This window comes from Lontra canadensis, unplaced genomic scaffold (genome assembly GCF_010015895.1).
Source record: "Lontra canadensis isolate GAN:19392208 unplaced genomic scaffold, GSC_riverotter_1.0 scaffold48, whole genome shotgun sequence".
NCBI lineage: Eukaryota > Metazoa > Chordata > Mammalia > Carnivora > Mustelidae > Lontra > Lontra canadensis.
The window spans coordinates 13,495,158-13,519,229 of record NW_022631042.1 but is presented as its reverse complement, the minus strand read 5'-3'; the positions used below and the strand labels follow the sequence as shown (position 1 = coordinate 13,519,229).

The window sequence follows — 24,072 nt, the reverse complement described above, 5'->3', positions numbered from 1 at the left end:
ATTTTACCAGTCTGGTTCTTGGATGCAAACATTGACATACGCAAACAATAACAGCTTATTATGCAGGAAAGGAATCTCTTTAAAGGTAATCTCATAGGGGCACCTGGGTGGCTCAGTGGGTTAAAGCCTCTGCCTTCGGCTCAGGTCATGATCCCAGGGTCCTGGGATCGAGCCCCGTATCAGGTTCTCTGCTCAGCAGGGAGCCTGCTTCCCTACCTCTCTCTCTCTGCCTGCCTCTCTGCCTACTTGTGATCTCTGTCTTTCAAATAAATAAATTAAAAAAAAAAAAGGTAATCTCATAGCACATAAAGTGGAAGAAATGACTGGGGAAAATGCAACCAAGGAAAATTATGCATCTGGGAATATATCCAAGATCATACCCCAGGAGCACTCCGGTGAGGATGCTAACACTCGCCCTATTAGACACTCGGCAACCTCCAGTTAACTCTCAACTGTCTTGCATCTCGTGTCCCTCTCCCATGACTCAAAAATCCCATTTTGGATATTGGGAGAAATATCCAACTGCCTGAGCCTCTCCATGTGCCCTGACTGGGGGGAGAAGACAGAACTTCTACCCCCTTTTAGCTTTGGCAGTGGGGCGGGGGGAGATTTCTCTCCACGTATCTTTGGATCTTCCAAGGTGGAAAGTGTTTTGATGGCAAGCATCAAAAACTTACAAATTTCCATCACAGTCCACCTTTTCCTAATATGATACATTCTTCATCCAACATCTGATTCTAAAACAAAACAAGTCCTTCTACTAAATGCCATGTTGCCTCTGCTCAGCCTTCTGGAAGCACATCCACCAGGTCTTCAAGGGAACCAAGCCTAAGTCCCATCGCTCACTGATGCTCTCTCCCTTTTCCATTTCTGTTACAATTCGGTCTCTGATGTCCCTCAACTGATGATCCAAATGATAGCGTTTACCACCAACACACATCAAGTATAGAGTCGTGGGGGAAGAAGGGAACTAAAAAGGAAATTAAACACATTTTTATATTTTATAATGAATATAAATACGTACAAAATTCACACGGGGAACACAGATTGAGTTGCAAACCTCATTTCTGTGAACTCTTCAAGAGGCTGCATTGGGATTAATGGTTTTGCTTTCCTACTCATTCCTTCCTCCCTCCGCCTTCAGCAAGCATCTCTTTACCAGGTAGAGTGATCCAAACCTTCTTTCCTGGCAATTCTGTCTCTGAAGGTCCTGCAGATACAGAGGCAAAGTGCACTTACATTACATTTTGCCCTTGGACTTGGCAGGACCGGATTGTCTAGACTGCAGTCATACCCTTCCCTGCTGCCACCGTGTAACAAAAGCTCTATTTCTCTATAAGAGTTGAGACCAATGACCCCAATCAAAATGATAATCCCCCCTTCTTTGGCCTGTTTATCCCGAAAGAGCTGGTTATTGGTAGGTTTCTAATTCAATGGTGCAACTGTTGTGTCATCTAGTAAAAACATACTTCCTTAGAGACTGGAGCCCAAAGTCAGGTATAGGGAATAAAATTTTGCCTGTGAGGCATTTGAATGTAATTGCAAAGAGTGTCAGATTTTCCCCCTCTCTTGGTTTTAGATCTGTGTATTCTGCATCGAGAAGCCTCTGTCAGTTTTCAGGAAAGAGCTCACGGCTCTGCCTTACATCAACATGAATACATGGTCTTTGCTTCTGTTATAATGACTCTAATAGTTTCCTAGGCTTGAGGTGAGTGCACACCAACCACATCTGCCCAGCACTGGGAAGTCTGTCGTGGTGTGTGAGGGACTGGAACAGAGAAGTCTACACTGAACTCCATGCGTCTCAGAGCAGCGGTGGAGGGAAGGGCAGGAGATAAGAGAGTCAGGATTGAGATGGGGCGTAGTGGCCGGGCTCAATAGAGACTGACACAGGCAACACTCAGTGACAGGGCAGCAGACAGGATCGGTGACTGTGACTGTGGAAGGGAGAGCAAGATGGCGGAGAGCGTACCAGGTCTGTCACACATGGAGTCTGTGGCCGGTAAATGTGAGGAAGCCCTGTTACCAGAGGTCAGAAAGAAACATTGGCAAACCATCTAGTCTCATCAGAAAATCATTGTGAAGATCAGGAAACATCACTATGATGGTCCATTAAGGTAACAATTCTATCTTCTCCTAAATTAGAAACCAGTCTCAGGTGAGAGGCAGCTCGGGGCCAGGAGTTAAGTGCCCTTTACCCATAGCACCAAGGTGGCAAGATGAAGGGAAACCAAAATAATTGCTGTCCAGTATCTACTGTCTTCCTTCTTTCTTTTGGGAATAGGACTCCTCCATTTCTAAACAGGCACGTGGCTGCCTAGTTAGAGAAACTACTTCTCAGCTTCCTTGGCAGTTCAGTGTGACCATGTGACTGAATTCTAGCCGGGAGGATATTTGTGAGAGTGTTATGTGCGACTTCAAGGACACGACCTTAAAAGGAAGCTGTTCAACCTCCGTGGGAAGCAAGAATAATGACCCCAGAAGATATCCATGCCCTAACCTCCATCGCCTGGGACTATGTTATGTTACACAGCAAAGGGAAATTAAGGAGGCAGATAGAATTCTGGTTCAAATCAGCTGACCTTGAGATGGGGCAATTAGCCTGAGCTCTCCAGGTGGGTCCTGTGTAACTTTAAGAGTCTTTAAAAGTCGAAGAGGAAGGTGGAAGAGAGGGAGAGAGAATGAGGGGTGGGGGCAGCAAGATACCGGCAAGAGAAGGACTTGTTCTGACATTCCTGGCTCTCAAGACAGAGAAGGAAGTGGACCCCGGAAACTAGAAAAAGCAAGGAAAGGGATTCTTTCCCACTGCCTCTGGATAAAAACACACCTTGATTTTAGCCGAGTGAGACCTGTGTCGGACTTCTCACCTACAAAACTGTAAGATAAATACGTGTCCTCCTAAGCTACTATGTTTATGGTAATTGGTTATAGCAGCAGTAGAAAACCAAGACACTCTCATTCGTCTTTTCCCCCTTCAAGTGGGCCAGAATGTGGCGAGTCGGGTATACCCATGTAGATGAGGATAATCCTGGTGAAACAGGGCAAAAGAAAGTGAAATCCCTAGCTGACTACCAGTCAGAGTTCCGCAGGGTGCAGATGGAACCGTTTAATAAGGGGCTGGTGGAGGAAAGTTATAAAGGTAAGGGCAGCATGAGACAGGGAGTCCTCATCGGGTGAGGAGAACGGGTGATGATGGGAATTGGAGAGAGCATGTAGGAAGGCCACTTCCTATTCCTTAAACCAAAAGACCAGGCTGATGCTGCCGTGTAGACCAGCCTCCTGGGGCTTAGAGGCAGCAAAATGACCTTGCTGTCCACCCTTGGTTTCCCTGGACTGCCTACCAGCTTGAACTTGCGCAGGAGAGAAAAGCAAACCTCTCGTGTGATGTCACTGTGACTTCAGTCTCCTTTAAATCCACCAAACCAATATCCCCTTCAGTATCTCTGAGGCATTAATGGAATCTGGTCCCTCTCCAGACTGCTGCATCAGTCCCCTCTCTGTCCCACAGCATGGGCACAGGGGCACCAAAGGGCAGGTGAATTCTGTCTTGTCCCTTACATGACCTCACGTGATTCACAGCCTCTGAATTTCATGTCTTCATTTCCTTCAGCTGTGAAATGTTAAGGACTATCCCTGGTCTACCGCCCAGGGTCACTCACAGGTGGAAGGGCTAAGAGAAGAGTAAGGTATTCCTGAAATCCTTCAGAGACCTACTTCCTAACAATCACTGTGTGTGTATGTGACATCCGCACTTCCCTTGTGCTCAGGTGCTCCTACAGTGTTGCCTGCCTTAAAAGCCTGATTCCTCTCTCTCCACCAAACTGGACTTTTCCTTAAAGAAACTCCCCCACCCTACCCCCACCTTGAAGTTGTCCCTTTCCCGCTTAGCGGCACTTTCTCTGAAGTCTTCTCTTACCTCGAAAGTTTGCTGATAAGCCTTATCTACCCAGATAGTAACTTATGGGAGGATGTAGAACACGTGTTCCTGGTCAATTAATCTTTGACAAAGCAGGAAAAAATATCCAGTGGAAAAAAGACCATCTCTTCAATAAATGGTGCTGAAAAAATTGGACAGCTATGTATAGAAGAATGAAACTCGACCATTCTCTCACACCATACACAAAGATAAACTCAAAATGGATGAAAGACCTCAATGTGAGACAGGAATCCATCAAAATCCTAGAGGAAAACATAGGCAGTAACCTTTTTGACATTGGCCACAGCAACTTCTTTCAAGACCTGTCTCCAAAGGCAAGGGAAACAAAAGAAAAAATGAAGTTTGGGGGACTTCATCTAGATCAAAAGTTTTTGCACAGCAAAGGAAACAGTCAACAAAACAGACAACCCATGGAATGGGAAAAGTATTTTGCAAATGACAAGATAAAGGGCTAATATCCAAGATCTATAAAGAACTTGTCAAACTCAATGCCCGAAAAACAAATAATCAAGTCAAAAAATGGGCAGAAGTCATGAACAGACACTTCTCCAAAGAAGACATCCAAATGGCTCACAGACACATGAGAAAATGTTCATCATCATTAGCCATCAGGGAGATTCAAATCAAAGCCACATTGAGATACCACCTTACATCTGTTAGAATGGCCAAAATTGATAAGACAAACAAGTGCTGGAGAGGTTGTGGAGAAAGGGGAACCTTCTTACACTGTTGGTGGGAATGTAAGTTCGTGCAGCCACTTTGGAAAACAGTGTGGAGATTCCTTACGAAATTAAAAATAGAGCTTCCCTATGACCCTGCAATTGCACCACTGGGTATTTACCCCAAAGATACAGATGTAGTGAAAAGGGCCACATGCACCCCAATGTTCAAAGCAGCAATGGCCGCAATAGCCAAACTGTGGAAAGAGCTGAGATGCCCTTCAACAGACAAATGGATAAAGAAAATATGGTCCATATATACCATGGAATAGTACTCAGCCATCAGAAAGGATGAACACCCAACTTTTGCATCCACATGGATGGAGATTATCCTGAGTGAAGTAAGTCAAACAGAGAAAGACCATTATCATATGGTTTCACTTACCTATGGAAATAAGGAATAATATGGAGGACATTAGGAGAAGGGAAAAAAGGAGGGAAAATCAGAGGGGGAGATGAACCATGAGAGACTGTGGACTCCAGGAATCAAACTGAGGGTTTTAGAAGGGGGATGGGTGAGCCTGGTGAAGGGTATTAGGGAGGGCATGGATTGCACGGAGCACTGGGTGTTATATGCAAGCAATGAATCATGGAACACTACCTCAGAAACCAATGATGTACTGTATGGTGACTAACATAACAACAACAAAAAACACGTGTTCAGGCATTTCCATATTCCTTACAAAACAGCACCGTGTGGAACATTCTAAATATTTGTTCACTTACATATTAGTTCCATAAATCGACTCCAAATTGTTGCAATTCAGACAGTCCTGGGACCATCCCTGAATGAAAAAGTTTTCCACTGTAACATGAAACCAGCTCAGCATATGGGCCGGCCCCTCTAAAAGTGTAATTGAGAACAATGCAAGTCTTTCTCTCCATATTAAGAGGAAACCATGTCAAATGGCAATCTAATCCATGCATAGGACAAAAGAAATCCTTTTCTCCATCTCTCTCCGCTCTCTGTAACCACTACCCTATAGCAGCTAACTGAAAATCATTTCTCTGGAAACTTCTCGGCTGTAAAAACTCCCCCAAAATAAGCTCCCTGCTCTTTCCTCTCAAATCTGGTTCTTCCCTTTGCACTTGGTCACTCTCTTTCCCTCTGCCATGGATGTTTGTTTACAAGATTGTTGATATTTTCCAAGCCACGGGGCCATAAATTAGGGTGTGCCACCCCCAAAGGAAGGTCATGGCCCCACAGGCAACAGCCACACTTCCCAGGCAGAGCTCACTGGGCCAAAGGGAAGGAGCACCTTGCTTTGCATTTAATTAGGCTTTACAAGGAGAAAGCGATTGCATTAAGTGGCTAAGCAAAAAGAACACATGTGAAAAACATTTTTATATATAAATATGAAAGCTTATATATTTACATAAAAGATTTATGCAAAATTTATGTAAATACAGTTATAATTTTTAGTTCCTCGGTAGTCATTAGACATTCAACAAACCAGATTAATCAAACCCTCCTGCGTGCAAACCTCCCCCCACCCATTCTTCTCTTTCCTTGCCTCCAATCCCCCCCCCCCCCCCCCCCCCCCCCCCCCCCCCGCCAAGTCTTCCGCTTCTAACTAAACGTTCTTGGCCAGCCCTGATTCTCATGCTCCAGAAAAACTACCAACTTTGGTGACCAACAACCACCGTTTTCACAAGCTTTTTCTGTTATAAGCTTTTCAGGTTTTTAGGAAAAGAGACTCCCGCTTGCCCTTTACAAGAAGACAGTCCCCTGTTTGTTCTCTCCTGTTTCCTGCCCTCAAACCCTTGACAGTGCGCATTTCCTCCCCCTCTCCCTCCAGCATAAAGCAGACGAAGCACGACTCCGCTTAACAGGTAGTTAGCCACCAGCATCTAGCTTTTCTCTACTGGGAAATAGCTTGAAACCACATATAATCTTTATTCATTAAATGCTTTGGCCGTTCGAGAAGGCTGCTCCTGCCCTACCAGCCCGCCTCTGACTCAGCCTGCCGACTGAGCAAACTTGGTTAGGCAAAGCAAAGTTACCACAATCTCTACTAAACACATTAATCAGGACGTACAGGATTTTTGAGTACAGTGCTTTCTTCCTGTTCATATGAATTATGAGATTTTTTTTTAAAGGTTCAGTGTTTGACTCCTAGCCATATTGACATTGTTCCATGCACAACCATGGTTCTTTGATGACAAACACCAAAGTCTAGGAAATAGGGGGCTGGCTATGTCTTATCTTATATTCTCTGGGTGGTAACAGATGAAGTTTATTATATTCAAAGTCCTCTGGTCCTCCTTACGTGGCACCAAGAATTAAAATCTAATCTTTGGTACTGGTACTTCCTTGCAGGGAAGACTTTGAAATAACCCACAGAGCATTCATAGTTAAGAAAAAAAATTCTATCAGTGGAAGATAGTCCCTCTAATGGGAAAAACTATAAAATGACTATCTGGAAAGTTCTAGAAGGAACTGAGCAAACCCTTAGAGACGCTGGCTGCAGGCATCTCTCTGGAGCTTTTGAGCATGATCTTCTCCCCAGTCTTGACCCTCCTTCAGAAAGAGGTTTAAGGAATCCAAAGTGCAAGAGATTTAAAGACTTCCCTTACCCCCCTCCCTTCATTTTCAGAAGAGCATGAAGGTGACCTTAGCGGGGGGTCACACAGCTTGTTGACAGAAATGCCAGAAGGTGGGGGAGGGGTGAGAGCAAACCTCTTCCAGGATGATATTCGCTCTATTGGACCCTTTCTTTCAAGACCACTTGCTCTTTTAACTGGTCTTAGTCTCTATGAAATGGTCATCGAATACAGGAGAACATTTTCTTCAATTGACTAACTTATATTTTTATATAAATGGCCTATCTTATGAAGGATTTCACAGAAAGCGATTCTGCTAGAAAGAAAACAAAGGTCAAAGTGGCTTACCAAATAGAAATACTTTATCCTTGATGTTCGTGAACAAACATGTCTAATCTTGTAGGACTAGGAGGTCTTTTAAGAGTAGCCAACTAATCGGGCGCCTGGGTGGCTCAGTTGTTAAGCATCTCCCTTCTGCTCAGGTCATGATCCCAGGGTCTGGATCGAGCCCCCCATCGAGTCTGCATCAAGCTCCCTGCTCATCGGGAACCCCACTTCTCCCTCTCCCACTCCCCCCGCTCATGTTCCCTCTCTCACTGTGTCTCTCTGTCAAATAAATAAAATCTTAAAAAAAAAAAAAGTAGCCAACTAAATGAGCATGTAGTTGTCATCAAACACATCAGCAGAATTATTTTCAGTCTTCAAAGCTTTCCAAGTAGTTCTTAAAAACAAAGCAACAATGTAACAAATAACAAGGTAGGCCAAATTTAAACTGTTACATCTAAAACTTATTACAATAGATGTGTATTCAACAAAATTCCTTTGCTTTAGTAGTTGTAGGTTTATTTCGTTTTCCTACATAAAGAACTACCTGATTGGGTGTAGAGGTTCTAGAAGATACACAACCAATTTCTAGGACTGTTTAATAACCAAACTGCTGTCTAGATTATTAGCTCTGTTCAAGTGAATTTTGAAATTAATCCAAGTTTTTTTTCTTGATTCTCAACTGAGCCTATTAAAATCATCACTATACTTGAACTTTCTAGAAAGAAATAGGAATGGAAGTTAAATGGAGACTGAACATCTAACAGCTAAACTAGCGTTTGAGGATTCCAGAGATTCGTACCATGGGAAGAAGCTCAAAGTTTGGAAAGGCTATAAACATCCCATATCTAAAGATAAACACTTGGGGAATCTTTATAACATTCAGGTTTAGCTCTGTGTTGGCCATACTGAATTATAATTCATCCAGGGAAGCAAAATACTAATGGAAAAGATCAAATATTTGGGATTAAAAGAATAATTCCTTTCATTTGGGAAGTGATCTAAACTTTCTTACAAACCAATGTAAAAAAGTTAATCTATGGAGCACCTGGGTGGCTCAGTGGGTTAAAGCCTCTGCCTTCGGCTCAGGTCATGATCACAGGGTCCTGGGATCAAGCCCCACATCGGGCTCTCTGTTCAGCGGGGAGCCTGCTTCCTCCTCTCTCTCTGCCTGCCTCTCTGCCTACTTGTGATCTCTGTCAAATAAATAAATAAAATATTTTTTTAAAAAGTTAATCTATTTATATAGGATAGGTTTCAAATTGCAATTTTCTTTTAAAATCCTGGTTCTGTCCAACTCTTCATGCCACCACCATACATTCTACACAGTAGATATTTAGAGATGTGTATTCTAAAATTTCGCCTTAAATTCCATTTTTCCTTCTATCCTCATTGGGGGCTAACTCTAATAGATTTAAACATTTGTAAACATGTTTCTTTGTAAGAAAAAAAAATCAACTTTCCACTGTGAATACAGTTGACTATATTTTGACTGGAACATAAAAGCAAAGGAAGTGGTTACAAAAAATTAATCATGACTATTCAACATTGTATTCAAACCCAAATAGACCACAAGAGTTCCCACTCTATTCAAACTCAAGTTTCTATGAAATACCTTTATGTTTTAGGGATATCAGCAAGCTTGATCTCTTTTCCGATCTGTTTTCCTCAGTTTTGACTGGGCAGAAGACACTCTTTGCAGGGGTGTGAACATTGCAATACTTCCATATAAGTTACAGAGTTTATTAAAGTGACTTCATTTCTGAACATAAAAGGTCACTTTGGAGAATGCAATCACAGGAAACTAGCTTAATTAAAAAAATTTTTAGAACAGGGGCTATTACATGTTCATTATGCAAAAAAATATAAGGGGAAACGATGATTTAATATTTGGGGTTATATGCAGGCAATTCCTGGGTGTTCTCCTTTTTTAATCCCTCAAGAAATGTAACATACATCTACATTTTTTTTTCATGACTAGAGCCTACTTTCCCCCAGTCATATCCTAAAAAAAGGCCCCCACCTTTTTAGGCAACTGTCTAGCATTCCATTACAGGGGTCTAGCATAATTACTTAACCGAAGTGGCCATCAATTGGGGATCAGTCATTTCCAGTTTCTCTCTTGTTTAAAAACAATAGTGTAAACCTCTTTATCTGCCTAATTTGGCATATTTTCCCACAAAGTTATGTGTAATTTAAATTTTAATATTTCAGTTTGCCCTCCAGAAAGACACACAGTTACCTTCAAAGGAATTAGCTACGTTAGTGCCCTCACGAACCTCATGACAGATGACACGGGAAGACTCGGGGACCTTGACTTACCATGATCTCATCATCGCCCTACACTCTCCACAGCATGCTGTAGAGCATGGCTGAGCAAGTTTGTGGTGAGTTAACATTACATATTCTCCATAATACTTCACAGAAAACTCCTCACTTATATTTCCCATGGAATAAATGTCACGTGCTATATATACATAGTACTAATGTATATTGGGTATGACTCACCCTGGCTGAAGAATTACCTGTGAATATTTCTCCCCAGAAAGCACAATGGGCATAGTTCCAGGCATTTATTGAATGAACGCACTCAATAAATATCTGATGAGCTCTTTGCTCAGTGCTGGGGAAATTAGGTTGCTCTTAAAGCACTTGAAATTGAGCAAACACAGAAAATACACTCTTCTAACAATCTGTTTGGTGGGCATTCATTGTATACCAAAGGTGTGTTCTGTGCTGGTGGTAGGGGTATGGCAGTGAGCGTGAGAGACGACGTGCCTGGCCTCATGTGTGGCATAGCTGGTCTAGAATAATCTAGAAAGGTCTCTTTTGGTTGGTGTATGTCCAAGTATTCTACCTGGGCCGTGGAATTGAGAAGGTTCCACATGTGAAGGTAAGTAGAGGCTGTCTTGGCAGAGAAGAATGAAGAGTGAGAAGGCATTCCAGGCAGAAGGAACTGGATGAGCCAAAAACCAGGGTTTAGGTTTTGAGAACAGTGAGTGTGTGCAGGCAAGAGCTTGGTGGGAGTGGAGGCTGACAGCTGGGAACATAGACGTGAGAGTAATTACATAGGGGCCAGATTTCTAAGAGCCAATAGAGTGTGCTAAGACACCTGGTCTTTGTCCTTGTCTCAGAGATGACATTAAGGAGCCCTGTCATGTCATTTAGGAAATTCATTGGTGACTAGAAATAATTTTAATTTTCTACCTCTTTGAATTTGTATTTTAAGGTAAAAACCCAGACATGGCCAACATTTATCATATGCTTTATTCAAAGTATAACAAACATTGATACCTAAAAACAAAAAAAAAATTTGGGGTTATAATCTTTTGTTATTGTTTAATTACACTGGTTATAGACAAATAGACTGTCATTAAAAAAAATTAAAACCTCATTTAATCCCCATCCCAAACATCATCCCTATCCCTTCCTCGAAAGCATCCACTATCATCTGTTTGCTCTGCCTCTTTCTAGAACTTTATCATTGCCTATTCCTGTATGCATGTGTATATGTGTTTATAGAAATAGGGCATTGTAATGTTCCTCCTTCATCTTCGACTTCAACACTTGTGTGTCTTCTTACCAATAGTTTGTCCATGTCAAGACTGCCCTGGCTGTCTCACAGTGTAGAACATATACCATTAGCACATAGCCGTGACTGGCACATAAAAAACACTCAAGAAATGATAAAGGATGAGAGAGAGAGGTAGCTGCTAAGGCCTAGGGTACTAATTACTTAGATGACTGGAGCGGCCAAAGTCCAAGTCCACACTAACCAATGGTCAGCATTTCGATTAGAGTCCTGAGCACATGTCAGAATCGCGGGCTCCATAGACCATGCTTTCCAGAGAGGGTCCCCGAGACCTCATTTAGTCAGAGAGGTTAATAGCAACATTCCATTAGCCATCTTGGAAAGGGCAAACACATCCTACGACTTTTTTGTCTGGAAAACAGCCCAATATGTGAAATAGCACCTGACTTCTTTGTGATGTGATTAAAAATGCAGCCGCTCGCCTCCGGGTGGGCTGCCCTTTCCAGATCTGATCCCCAGCTGTGGCAGCACCAGACACAACAGAAGAGCAGGCTTATTCTTGTAGAGGGGCTGAGGTTGTAGAGTTAATGCTTCTAGAAGGCCCTGCAGTTGGGAACGATGAGGCAGGACTGTGGCTATCAGAGAGGGCGTGCCTTTTAACCAGCCTTCTTATCACTTCTGAAAGGAGTTCATGTCAAAGACTGCATCTACCCAGGGTAAAAATACTGGACGGGAAATTAGGAGCTACTCCAGGACTAGCCATGAGGAGTAGTGGAGTGTTCAACTTGCTAACTCAACCTAGTGTCCTGGATCAACCTTGGTAAGAATAACTCAAAACTGGGAGCTAGGTTTGCAGCAAGAGTACCTTTGTACCAGGGCATTTCAAGCCCTGGTACAAAGATATTCCCTGAACCGTACTACAGTCAAAACAGAGGTTAAATAAATGCTTTTTTTTTTTTTAAAGCATTTATTTATTTATTTGACAGAGAAAGAGAGAGAGAGAGAGTAAGAGAGGGAATACAAGTAGGGGAAGTGGGAGAGGGAGAAGCAGACTTCCCACTGAGCAGGGAGCCCGATGTGGGGCTCAATCCCAGGACCCTGAGATCATGACCAGAGCCAAAGGCAGATGCTTAACAACTGAGCCACCCAGGTGCCCCAATGCTTTTTTTTTTTTTTTTTTAAGATTTATTTATTTTAGAGAGAGCAAGCACATGGGTGAAAGCTGGGTGGGGAGAAGGAGATAGGGAGGGAGAGAGGGAAAGATAGAATCTTAAGCAGGCTCCATGTCCAGCATGGAGCTGGACATGAGACTTGATCTCACAACCCTAAGATCATGACCTGAGCCAAAAGCAAGAGCCTGACACTTAAACAGCTAAGAAACTTAGGTCCCCCCAATAAATGCTTTTTCATTCATTCATAAGCATTTCTGAAGGACCTACCATGCACCGGGCATGGGACTGGGAACTCATGAGGGAAAGTGGTGAGGACTTCTGGGACTCTCTGGGAACTGAACTAGGCATTTTATTTTTATTTTTAATAATTTTTTAATTTTTTAATAAACACATAATGTATTATTAGCCTCAGGGGCACAGGTCTGTGAATTGCCAGGTTTATACACTTCACAGCACTCACCATAGTACATACCCTCCCCAATGTCCATAACCCAACCACCCTCTCCCTACCCCCCTCCCCTCAGCAACCCTCAGTCTGTTTTGTGAGATTGAGTCTCTCATGGTTTGTCTGCCTCCTGATCCCATCTTTTCATTTATTCTTTTCCTACCCCCCAAACCCCCACATTGCATCTCCACTTCCTCATATCAGGGAGATCATATGATAGTTGTCTTTCTCCAACTGACTTATTTCGCTAAGCATAATACCCTCTAGTTCCATCCATGTCATCAAAAATGGCAAGATTTCATTTTTTGATGGCTGCATAGTATTCCGTTGTGTATATATACACCACATCTTCTTTATCCATTCATTTGTTGATGGACATCTAGGTTCTTTCCATAGTTTGGCTATTGTGGACATTGCTGCTATAAACATTCAGATGCACGTGCCCCTTCGGATCACTACGTTTGTATCTTCAGGGTAAATACCCAGTAGTGCGATTGCTGGGTCGTAGGGTAGCTCTATTTTCAACTTTTTGAGGGACCTCCATACTGTTTTACAGAGTGGCTGCACCAGCTTGCACTCCCACCTACAGTGTAGGAGGGTTCCCCTTTCTCTGCATCCTTGCCAGCATCTGTCATTTCCTGACTTGTTAATTTTAGCCATTCTGACTGGTGTGAGGTGGTATCTCATTGTGGTTTGAACTAGGCATTTTAAATGGAGAAAGACAGAATCTGGAATTAAAAAGAATAAAGGAAGAGTTAAAGAGTTAAAATATTAGAATATAGAAAGTCCTTTTCTCCTCCTCTGGCTATTACTGAATTTCAGCATCCTTACAAAGTCAAGGGAAGTAATACCATCAACTGAAATAAAATTTTCAAAATAATCTTTAAAAGTACAATTTTAGGTAGATTGCTATAAAAGGTGAACAGAATTTAATTAAAAATTTTTCTAAAACTTAACTATCAGATAGTTAATCAGATTGGTGATTTTCAAGCAACAGTTTTAAAACAAAAAGCAGACCTCAAATTTTAGATGCCAATGTATTTTGTCCAAGTACATAGCTCATATAAAATTTTTAAAAATATTTCTAAAGTAAATAGTTGTCATGATTTCTCTTAAACTTCCAGTTCTATAGACGTTTGTGACGGTAACTATCATAGCTGCAAAAAGCTGACCAGGGAGACAAAAACTCTTACTTTTAAAGGTCTTAAATTTTATTATATGTGAACTGGCAAGAATTTGTGTTTTTTACATTCTTATGCTACACCCCTCTCAGTAGGGCAGTCATGAACGAAGGTAAAGATAGGATATGCCAAAAAAATGAAACTAGATCATGACAAGTAATCAAATCTTAAAATGTTTAATTGACTACATTTAAGTTAATCCTGCTATGAATCTAATTAAATGAGAAAAAATTTAAGAGCTTTGCTAAGGCTCTTGAGCTTTACCTCAATCATTAATCTCTCTCTTATTCAATTTTATTTTATTTTTATTTTTAATTGTAAAAAATATATTTTATTTATTTGACAGAGATAGGGAGAGGGAACACAGGCAGGGAGACTGGGTGAGGGAGGAGCAGGCTTCCCGCTGAGCAGGGCTCCAGGATCATGGCTGGGCTGAAGGCAGATGCTTAAGGACTGAGCCACCGAGGTGCCCCCCTATTCAATTTTAAAGCTCTGGGTTAGCAACCAGATGCTAAAATCCATAAACAAAGAATAAACAGTGAGCTGAAAATGTGTCCTAATTAAACTGTTTCTATGGCATTCCTGTTAAATATAGATAAGACATTTTTAAAGAGGCTTGGAATTCACAGGCATAGATGGGTACAAAGTGTCACCCTACCTCCAGTGGGATCTTGCCACCTTTGCGGGAGGTAAAGTTCAGTGGGTAAGCAGCCTTTCAGAAAGTCTATGAAGAGCATGGATGCGACCCCTTTATATCTCCTTAATGACCATTTTAAAACGTTCAAATACAGACTTGGGTCCTCATTTGTGACCTATTTTGACATATTTAAGAATAGGTGACTGTTTTTAAGACAGTAATGATAAAGACTTGCTTGAATCATCGTGGTAAACTAGGTCAGGTTGCTCACCAACACTCCCTCCCCACCACCCAATCTCAAACCACAAACAACAAAGGTTTATAACTCTCATGCTACATAGCCACGAAATTGTCTTGGCTTGGGTAATGTCTGCTGGCTTCAGGCATAGCTGGATCAAGATATTCCAAGATGGTCCTTAAGGATCTGCCCTGTTGCTTCCCTCCATTCTAACTTCCTCTGTGGTTAGCCCTGGTCTCAAGTGGTCTCCACCAGTTCCATCCATATGATTCTAAGTCCAGGGAGAAAGAGATTTTTCTCTCCCACCAAAAAACCGCCAGAAGTTGTCTAACTGGAAAATTTGAGTTGTATACCCATCCTTGAACCAAATACTGGGAAGAAGAAGATAGAAATGCCCTGAATTATTAGCCTGGAGCCCGTGGAGGGATTGGTCCCATCCAAATTAGGTGGGCTGATGGTGTCAAGGGACTAGTCCCCTCAAAAAACTCTGGGTGCTGTTACCAGACAAAAGGATGTTACCATAAGCCCAAACAGCAGTTTCTGTTGCATGGTCTGGAAGTGAAAATGCCATGACTCCCTGCTTGATTCAGGCCTTCCCTATTCTAGAAGGTGACAGCACCCCTATGTGCTCCTTTAATGGTTCTAAGAAAGGATTATTCAATTTTTAGTACATATCCAGCAAGCAGATTTTGAGGGTATTCTGTACACCAAAAACTCTGTCACTGGAGGAAAATCTAAATTCCAATAAAATACAGTGCCTGCCCTCAAAGAGTTCCTAAGCACAACGGGCATTTGACACAAAATTATAAATTCCTGTCCCACATATTATAAAAGGGACATGCAGAAAGTGCTCTGTGACATTTGTTCTGAATTTTCCTGGTCATTGAACATTCTTTTTTTAGCTCACTTCAGAATCTCACAAAGTACACTTAAATCTGATTTTTCAAAATCTAGTATTGTTCATGAGAACAATATTACATAAACAGCCAGGTTTTAGAACCTAAAGTTCAAAGTCTAGAATGTGCCATCCTTGTTTTATGTCAATCCAGGATTTAAAATAACATTCATAAGTGGCATTCTAAGGCTATGAATGTGACCTTGAAAGCAGGTTGGTTTTTTGCCTTCAAACAAATAATGCCTCAGAAAGACAACTGTTACATGGTCTTTGAGACAGAACAGCCAACAATTTGCAGTCCCATCTGCCATTCAAATGCTGCAGAATTTTCTAGTAAAGACTGTCTTATGCTGAAGCAGGTCAGTCCAGGTGAGGACACATGTGGAACGGATAAGAAAGGAAGGGTCGTGTCAGCAGGAGTAAAGCTTCGACAAGCTCCGCTAAAAAAAGTGATTCGTTCTTCCTAAATTTGTAACATCTTCAGAAACCAGAGGAAATCCTATGAAATAGGACAGAGAGGGAGAATTTGTTCATGAGTGAAATTTGGAAGTATTCCTAAACTGATCTCAAGTCTGGTGATATTTTTTTTTCCTACTTGAATAGAAATACACTTCAGGTAGAAAGTGGACATTTAAGACTTAAAGAAGTGTTCAGAACATGGAGACTAGTTTTTATTTAGTTGCATTCAAGAAACATTTATTGAGCACCTACAATGTGCCCCTGTCACATTAGGCAATGTTTATGCATAAATCAGTGTTACACAATACTTGGCCTTGTCTTACTGTCTATTGGAGATAAGGGCATAAACAAATAGTTACAGCATTATGTCATTTACGCTGAAACAGGCTTTTACGAGGTGCTGGTGGACAGAGTTGGGGGTGGAGAGAGGGAAGAGAGGAACTCTGTTTAAGTGGAAGCTTTAAAGATGCATGGTAGTTCACTAAGCTGATGAGTTCAGTGGGGGTCCATGGAGCAGAGGGCAGAAGTATAAAGTGTGTCCTCTACAGGCAACTTCAAGAAGCTCATATGGGCAGAGGGAAACCATTGAAGCCTTTGGAACAAGAGAATGACTTAATCCAAGGTGTGCCTCAGAAATCCTTCTGGTGGTGATAGGGAGGGTTGGACAAGGAGAAAGGGAGAGTTTGGAATAGACATGGCAGCTAGGGGTGGGGGGGGTGGTTCCTGCAGGGGTTCAGACCGGACATGAGGACAGACTGAACTGAGGCAGGGTGATGTTACTGGGACAATGGGAACATGGTGGCTAGTTGCTAGTGAAGTAGAAAGGAGAGGAGCTAGTGACAGGGAAAGGTAAGGGGAGGGAAATAGTCAACACGAGTCCCAGGCTGGACTGCCTTTAAGGATGTGGGATCTGTAGAGTCTCAGAAGGGTCCCGGGCTTGGTTTAATGCTCTGTCAACATCGTGAAACCATTAATTTTTGAACAAAGGGCCCACATGCTCATTTTCATTCTGCACTGCCCTCTGCAAATCCTATAGCAAGGTTTGTTCCCAGGCTTGTCCTGAGCTCAGAGGTGGATCACCATGCCAATAGTAGAAATTAGAAACAGAAGAACAAATTTTGTTCTAAGAGGGATGGGTGGGGAGGGGTCACTTTTACAACACATGTACTTATGGGCCATCAAAGTAGAGCTATTTAATAGGTTGTTAGAAATTGGATGTAAATTTCATGCACGGTACAAACTAGTTACAGATGTAGGGAGTACCAAGCCTAAGGTGGTGGAGAGGTTGGGCTTGGATGAGAGAGTTCAGAGGGAAAAGAAGCTGGAGATGGAAGCTTTGGGAGCATCAATGTTTAAAGGAAAGAGAAACGGGAGAGGGGGCGTTAGAGTCCTATGGGAAAATTTTGGAATTGTGTCCTGAAAGTGAAGGAAAAGTCTCAAGAAGGGAATGTGAGATAAGCCACAGAGACCCAGTAGGGACAAGGGCCATTGCACTTGGCAGTAAGAGGGTCCATGGTAATCACTGAAACCAGTAGTGAAGATGGAGGTCCTATTATAATGGAATGAAGGAGCAACGAAAAGGAAACAGAAATGAGAGCAGACGATCTTTTCAAGTACCGGGGCTAGGAAAGTCAAAAGAAGGAAAGGAGTTGAGAGTGTTGAGAACAGAGAAAGATTTTTTGGTTTGTTAGGACGGGAAATCGAGTGGGTTTACATGTGAGAGCCTTGTCCTTAGGAGGTCAGAGGTGGGCACAAACTTCCAAGACAAAAGTACATTCTGGAATGGGGAATGGAGACAGACAAATTCACAGATGGAATGGTCAGAGGGTGAATGTGTATTCTATACATTAGTCCCTGCACAAATGAGTTAAAAAAAAAAAACAAAAAACCCTCAACAAATCACTTAACTTTCTCAGTAATGTTAAGTTTACTCCTGAGGGTGAGATGGTCAGGGTTCGAGGCTTTAGAACAGTGCTGAAGGTAACTCTTTACAGTCTATGAGAAGAACTGACCAGGGACAAATACCACTGGTGAGTAGCAGGGAGGGCTCCGCAGCTGCCAAAGCAGAAGCCAGTCTCATGAAAGAGGCAGAATTGAAGGATGCTTGCCATGTCTATGGATGAAAAACTAATAAGCAACATTGGCCCAGGGTATTAGAGCTCAACGAGGGGAAAAGCATTTTCCTCTGAAATTTTTTTAAATTAAGCTCTGAAGACCCTCCATGGCCATCACAAGGGCATCTGCTTTCTCTGTTTTTCAGGGCTGCCCAGCCAGCACCAAGGATCCTGGGCATCTGGGGGGGTGTGCGAACCGATCAGAAGGCTACCGCAGGGCAAGTGCTGATTTAGTGAATAATTAATGCATCACCAAGACCTGAGGCTCCTGACTCCCGCAGCAGAAAGGAAGTTTATAAACCCATAAAGCAGCTTTACTTTGCGGTCTAATGATTAAACTTTCCCTGGGCCCGATTTCATTGCAGCTCAGTTAAAAGCTGACCAACGAGCCACTTAAACCCTTCCCCCTGGGATAATTAAAAACAAGCAAAATCTCCTGTCTGGGCTAGCAACTGCTGGGACTCCCCCCCCCGCCTCCCCCCCCACCCCGTGCAGGGCACTTTTGCGGAAAACGCCAGCTTTGACTCCATCCGCTGCGCCAAGGCAGCAGAATTGGACTGGTTCGTGGAAGGGTGGCGTTCCGCCGGCCCCCTCTCTTCCCTCCCCAACTCCCAGAAGGTGGGTGAGCTTCTGTTCACCCCTGATCTAACCAGACAGGTCGCACACAGTGCCATTAGGAGCCCTCCCCCGCCCCCCTCCACCCCCACATCTGTATACCATGGAGCTCCTCTCTAGAATCGCCGAGGTGGCGCTTTGCGGAGATGGCGAAGTGTGTCTCATTCGTGGCTGAGCCAACTCTGTCACGGTGACATGGGAAAAAGCCTCACCAACAATGGTGTCATTCGAAAAATTACCTGAATTAGAGCCATCGCCTGGAAGTAGGTAAGAAGTAGATTTTTAAAAACAATTAAGTGGGTAATTCGATGCCGTGGCCACCTGGGTGGCAGGGACTAAAGGCGGGTCCGGAATAAATACACGTGCGCGCCCGGGGAGCCCAGTGAGCAGCAGTTTTCCCGGCTTCGCGTGGAGACCTTGGAGATGCCGCGTCGAGCCCAAGCTCAGGGATGCCGATTCCTTGTCTCCGGGCCACAAACCTGACAGGTCGACCCTCTTTCTAAAGGGTTAACCTGCCTTCTCCCTCGGGCGGGGAGTCTGTGGCCCCGGGTACCCTTTCGTGACTCACTCGTTGCAAATGTAAACGCCCGAGCGCGCGGTAGGTCCCGCCGGGCCCCCCTCGCGCAGCGATCCCCACACCTACCTCCGCCACCAGCCCAGACGCTGCCCGCCCCCCGCCCCCCGCCCGCCGCGCGCCGCGCACCCGGGACAGCCCGGAGCCCGCGGCGACCGCAGGCGCGGCCTTAAAACAAAAGAGGCGCCCCGGGAGGGTGGGACCCGGACTTCACCCCCTCCTCGCCCGGCGGTGGCCGCCCGCCCCCTCAGCCCCTGCTCTCCGTGTGCGCATGAGCGGAGGCGCCTCCCCCGGTTCCTCCCAAGGCTAAACTTTCTAATTCCCTTCTTTGGGCTCGGGGCTGCCGGCGGCGGGGAGAGTGCTCGCACAGCCCGGGTGAGGAGGACAAAGTGGCTGCGCGATTTTCTCCCCTCCCGACCCTCGGACTCCCCGCTTCCGTGAGAGCGGCAGGAAATGGAAGGGCCCCTCTCTTCTCTCTGAACATTTGCTTTTTTTCCCCTCTACTTCTCCAGAAAGGAAGACGAGGGGGAAAAGGGCAGGCGGCTCGGCGGGTGCGTTCTCCACTCCTCCGCAGGGGCTGTCCCCTCGGCTGCAGGGACTGGCCATGGGGCTGCTCCAGGTGTTCGCTTTCAGTTTCTTAGGTAATTCCGCGGACATGGTGGTGGGGGGAGGGGGTGGGGAGAGGAGGCGTGGGTGGGGAAGAAGACCCCGAAGGCGTTTGACCCTGCTTCGAGGGCGCCTGGACGATCGGAGAGGGACTGGGGTGGGAATCGTGCCCCGGGATTAAACGCCAGCGCCCTCGGTGGCGGCTGAGGACTGCGCGCGAGGATCGCCGCGGACCCGCAACCCGGGGGTTCTGTGACCAGAACTGGAGATCCGCGGCCCCTGCTCTGGGCTTTGCACCTTCGGCGGGTTGACGGTGGGTCTCTCCACTGCGGGGGGTGGGGGAGGGGACAGGCTTCCTGGGATAGGCTGGGAGCTTGTCGCCTAGGGCTCCCCTGGAGCCCATTTCCCGGCGAAGCGTACGAGCGGAGCGCAGGCTTAGTCCTGGGAACAGATTGGAGCCATGTGGCTTCAATTAACCATCGCTGTTTGCCCCCGGATGGCGCCAGAAACAGCTGGACCGGGTACTTCCCTGGAATGACGAAGCGTTGAAGGCACTCCAAAGCCGCAGGGACTTGTCCACTCACCCCTTCCTTGGGAAAGCGCCCCCCAAAGAAGCGCCCGGGATCTCCGAGGGTGCACGCACGCACACTTACACATTTCCACGTGCACGCACACACGGTTTCACACTGAGGATGCACAGGCTGCCGCGTGCACGGAGGTTCATACCCTCACCCCCCTACCGGCGCGCGCATGGATGTTTGGCCGCTCGCCTGCCTGCGCTTAGGTCCAGGCACAGGCACATCGAAGTGGCTGGTCTGCACGTCTACCTTTTGTGGCTGGAGCTGCTTCCTCCAAGGCAGATCTGGGTGGGCTTGAGTGTCTCTCGGTCTCCCGGGAATGATATTCTGGGCTGCCGGACCAACGTGATACCGTGTCTCTTTCCGAACCCTCTCCACGTCCCGGCCTCCTCCTCGCTCATCTTTCCATTGTGCTTTTTTCTGTGCATTCTGCTTTCTTTTGAACCTACTCTGTTCCCGCCCCTTCTTGTACCTTTCGCTTGCGCGCACTCCCTGCTTGTGTCCTACCCACTCCCCCACCTCCCGGGTCGCCTGCCCTTTTCCACAGCCCTGTGCGGAGCCAAAGTGCGCGCTCAAGAACCCGAATTCAGCTATGGCTGCGCGGAGGGCAGCTGCTACCCCGCCACGGGTGACCTTCTCATCGGCCGAGCACAGAAGCTCTCCGTGACCTCGACGTGCGGGCTGCACAAGCCTGAGCCGTACTGTATTGTCAGCCACCTCCAGGTGAGGGCGGAGATCCCAGCTCCCGGCTCTGCGCGCGCCTCCTCCGGTCTAGAGACCCAGGAGCCAGGCCCTGGGGACTCCACTTCCTGCCAGCTATCCAGATAGGAAGCGCGGCCAGTCGGGGAGTCCCGGGATTAGACTGGTTGCTCACCCTTTTTTGCTCCATCTCCGTTTGCACAGTTGTATCCGCCAAACATTTCCTGCCGCCTCCACTGCGGGCGCAATCAGCATGGAAAGGCAGGGCTGCAGGCGACCGGGTCCCTGCCCCGGATCCTGACCCCAAGCCTTCGAAAAGTCCCGAGTGCTTAAGGTTTCGTGGTTATTTTAAATCTGTCCTCCTTAGAATGTGTGTAAAACATAGTGTATCCTCTTTTTCTTATACTGGGTAGTGATCTTGGGTTTTTCCCGTTTCTCTTGGATAAAGGGTACGGCAGCACTGACGGATACCTTGCAAGGTCATTCCAATCACTGACCCTGATTTTCTTTCCTGTGGTGTTGTTCCCCATCTACCTCCATTAGATACTTCTTCAGAATTTCCTGGTTGCCATGGTACTCTGACAGAGAAGGACCCAAATGAAATTTCTGGGTGCCTTCTAACAACGGGGCCAGGATCTTAGATTTCAAAGGTCACATTTTTACAAAGTCAAAACTATATTATTTTTAAAAGATTTTATTTGTCAGAGAGAGAGAGAGAGGACAAGCAGGGGGTAGTGGTAGACAGAGAAGCAAGCTCCCAGGTGAGCAAAGAGCCCCATGCAGGGGCCCAAGACCCCAAGATCATGACCTGAGCTGAAGGCAGACACTTAACTGACTGAGCCACCCAGGCGTCCCAAAATTAACTACCTAGAACCAGAAGCCTTTTGCTTAATTTTTTTTTTAAAGAAGACTGTTATTTCTGACATCTAAAGCAAGCAAAAGGCAGCTAGTCTTACCTGCTTGCAAGTGCCAGAGCCAGCTGCTCCAGTTTTGGTCCCTCCACCTGCCTGGATACCTGCCCTTTGGGAGGAGGTCCATGTTGTGTGGTTTGCACCGCAGAGACCTTAAAATGGAGCCACTTTTATAAAGCCAGGAGAGAGCCCATTCTGGAGACTGGAGAAATTAAACCAGAGGAATGCGGTAAAGTGGATTCTGCTCCTTTGCTTCCAGGTTTACACAGAGATGTCTAGACTGCTTCCTCCTGATTAGAAGGGTGGCTATAATTAAACGTTTTTTTGAGTTCTGGTAATTGTTCTCCAGTATTAGTTTCCTTGACTACAGGTTAATGAAGGCAGTCGATGTTACCTTTTCTAATATTAGCATGTAAATCTTACCTAAAATATTGTGTTAACATTTACCTCGGAGGCGAGGACATCCTGTAAATGAATCACCAGATTCTGAATCTGGCTTTGACCAGAATGAGAATTGAATTGTCTTCAAAGCCAAGTCAAGGCAAACTCTCTGGATTATGGGATCAGCCGTGAAAGTGTGGAGTGCTCTTTACAGATATCAGATTCTAAAGAAAGGGCCTGGGTGTGCACTTCTCTCAAACATTTAATGGGTCTGAAAACTGAGGCAGGAATCTTAAGTATTTTGTCCAGGGTCCCATTGAATTCCTGACTTCTGTTCTCTGGCTTTTTCTTAGTACCTTTTGCTCGTCCCTAATCCTTTCGGGAGGAAGGGGATAACTAATAACTAAATAAGGACAAACATAAAAGTACAATTCGTCGATACTGTCCTTATCAGAGTATTATCCCTGCTTCAGTGTTGTTCGGTATTTGTGGATCTTTACCGATGCCATTCTCAGCTTCACGAAGGTCCGTGTTGGCATTCTTTGAGTGGGTCTCATTGTATAGTGCTCTTAACAAAGCACCACAGCCTCGTCCCCACTTCCCAAATATTCCAAGCGGTTTCTAGGTTAGTCTGCAAGCTGCCACCATTGATTAAGTTGCCACCATTAATTCTTGGGCAGAGCAGAAGCTGAGAAAACGGGTTCTGTATTTCCCAAAGCTTCTTAAATTCATCTGCATAATACTTGGCCTCTGTCTTATGTAGGTTTTAGAAAAACAGGCCAAATGAATTTTTTTTTCCCCTTTCATTTTTCAGTTTGCTTTATGTCAGCAAAAATTCTCTAATACCTCTTCTGCATTTTACTGGAAGAGTAAGCTTCTCTAGCTATTCATTGAGATGAAGGCTTATGCCTAGAAATTTCATTTTGATTAAATTAATAGCTTGTGGAAACAATGCCACCTTTTACTTTTGACCTTGAATTTACAAGCGTGGAGGAAATTTTCAGCAGTAATGCATACCCCATAAGTTAAAAAGCAAAAGGCATATTATGTGTCATGTAAGTAATTTTGAGACATTCATTTTTCTTGAAGCAAGTCGGCTTGATTTCTGTATTGTGGGCTTAATTTTTGGTGTGTGTGCATTTTGTGTGTGTGTGTGTGATTGCTTCCTAGACTCATGAAACTGACTTTCCTTTCAGGAGGACAAAAAATGCTTCATCTGCAATTCACAAGATCCTTATCACGAGACCCTCAATCCTGACAGTCATCTCATTGAAAATGTGGTCACTACATTTGCTCCAAACCGCCTTAAGATTTGGTGGCAATCCGAAAATGGTATGTGCTTGGTGTGTGATTGGTCACCTGGAAGGAGTTTACAGGCTCCTGGGTATTTGTAATCTTGATTGGTTTATCTGCCCTATAATTATGGCCTTTGGCAGATTTACTGCCTAGCACTAACTTTTCTTGGTAAAATCTGATCTTTCTTCCTCAAGTATGCACTTTCTGTAAGAAAG

At 44.8% G+C, this 24,072-nt stretch overlaps 1 protein-coding gene across 2 annotated transcripts in view; it reads left to right on the top strand.

The window, feature by feature from the left end:
- Positions 1-19,008: 19,008 nt before the first annotated feature.
- LAMB1 (laminin subunit beta 1) overlaps positions 19,009-24,072 on the top strand; it is a 68,154-nt gene continuing 63,090 nt past the window's right edge. Inside the window, exons 1-4 of one of the 2 annotated variants that reach the window (XM_032873393.1) lie at positions 19,009-19,079; positions 19,899-20,027; positions 21,118-21,293; positions 23,758-23,893. In XM_032873393.1, coding sequence (XP_032729284.1) covers positions 19,991-20,027; positions 21,118-21,293; positions 23,758-23,893 — 349 coding nt within the window. In that variant the 5' untranslated portion in view covers positions 19,009-19,079; positions 19,899-19,990. Of the gene's footprint in view, positions 19,080-19,645; positions 19,762-19,898; positions 20,028-21,117; positions 21,294-23,757; positions 23,894-24,072 lie in introns of those variants that run through there. The other variant, XM_032873391.1, reaches the window with a different exon arrangement.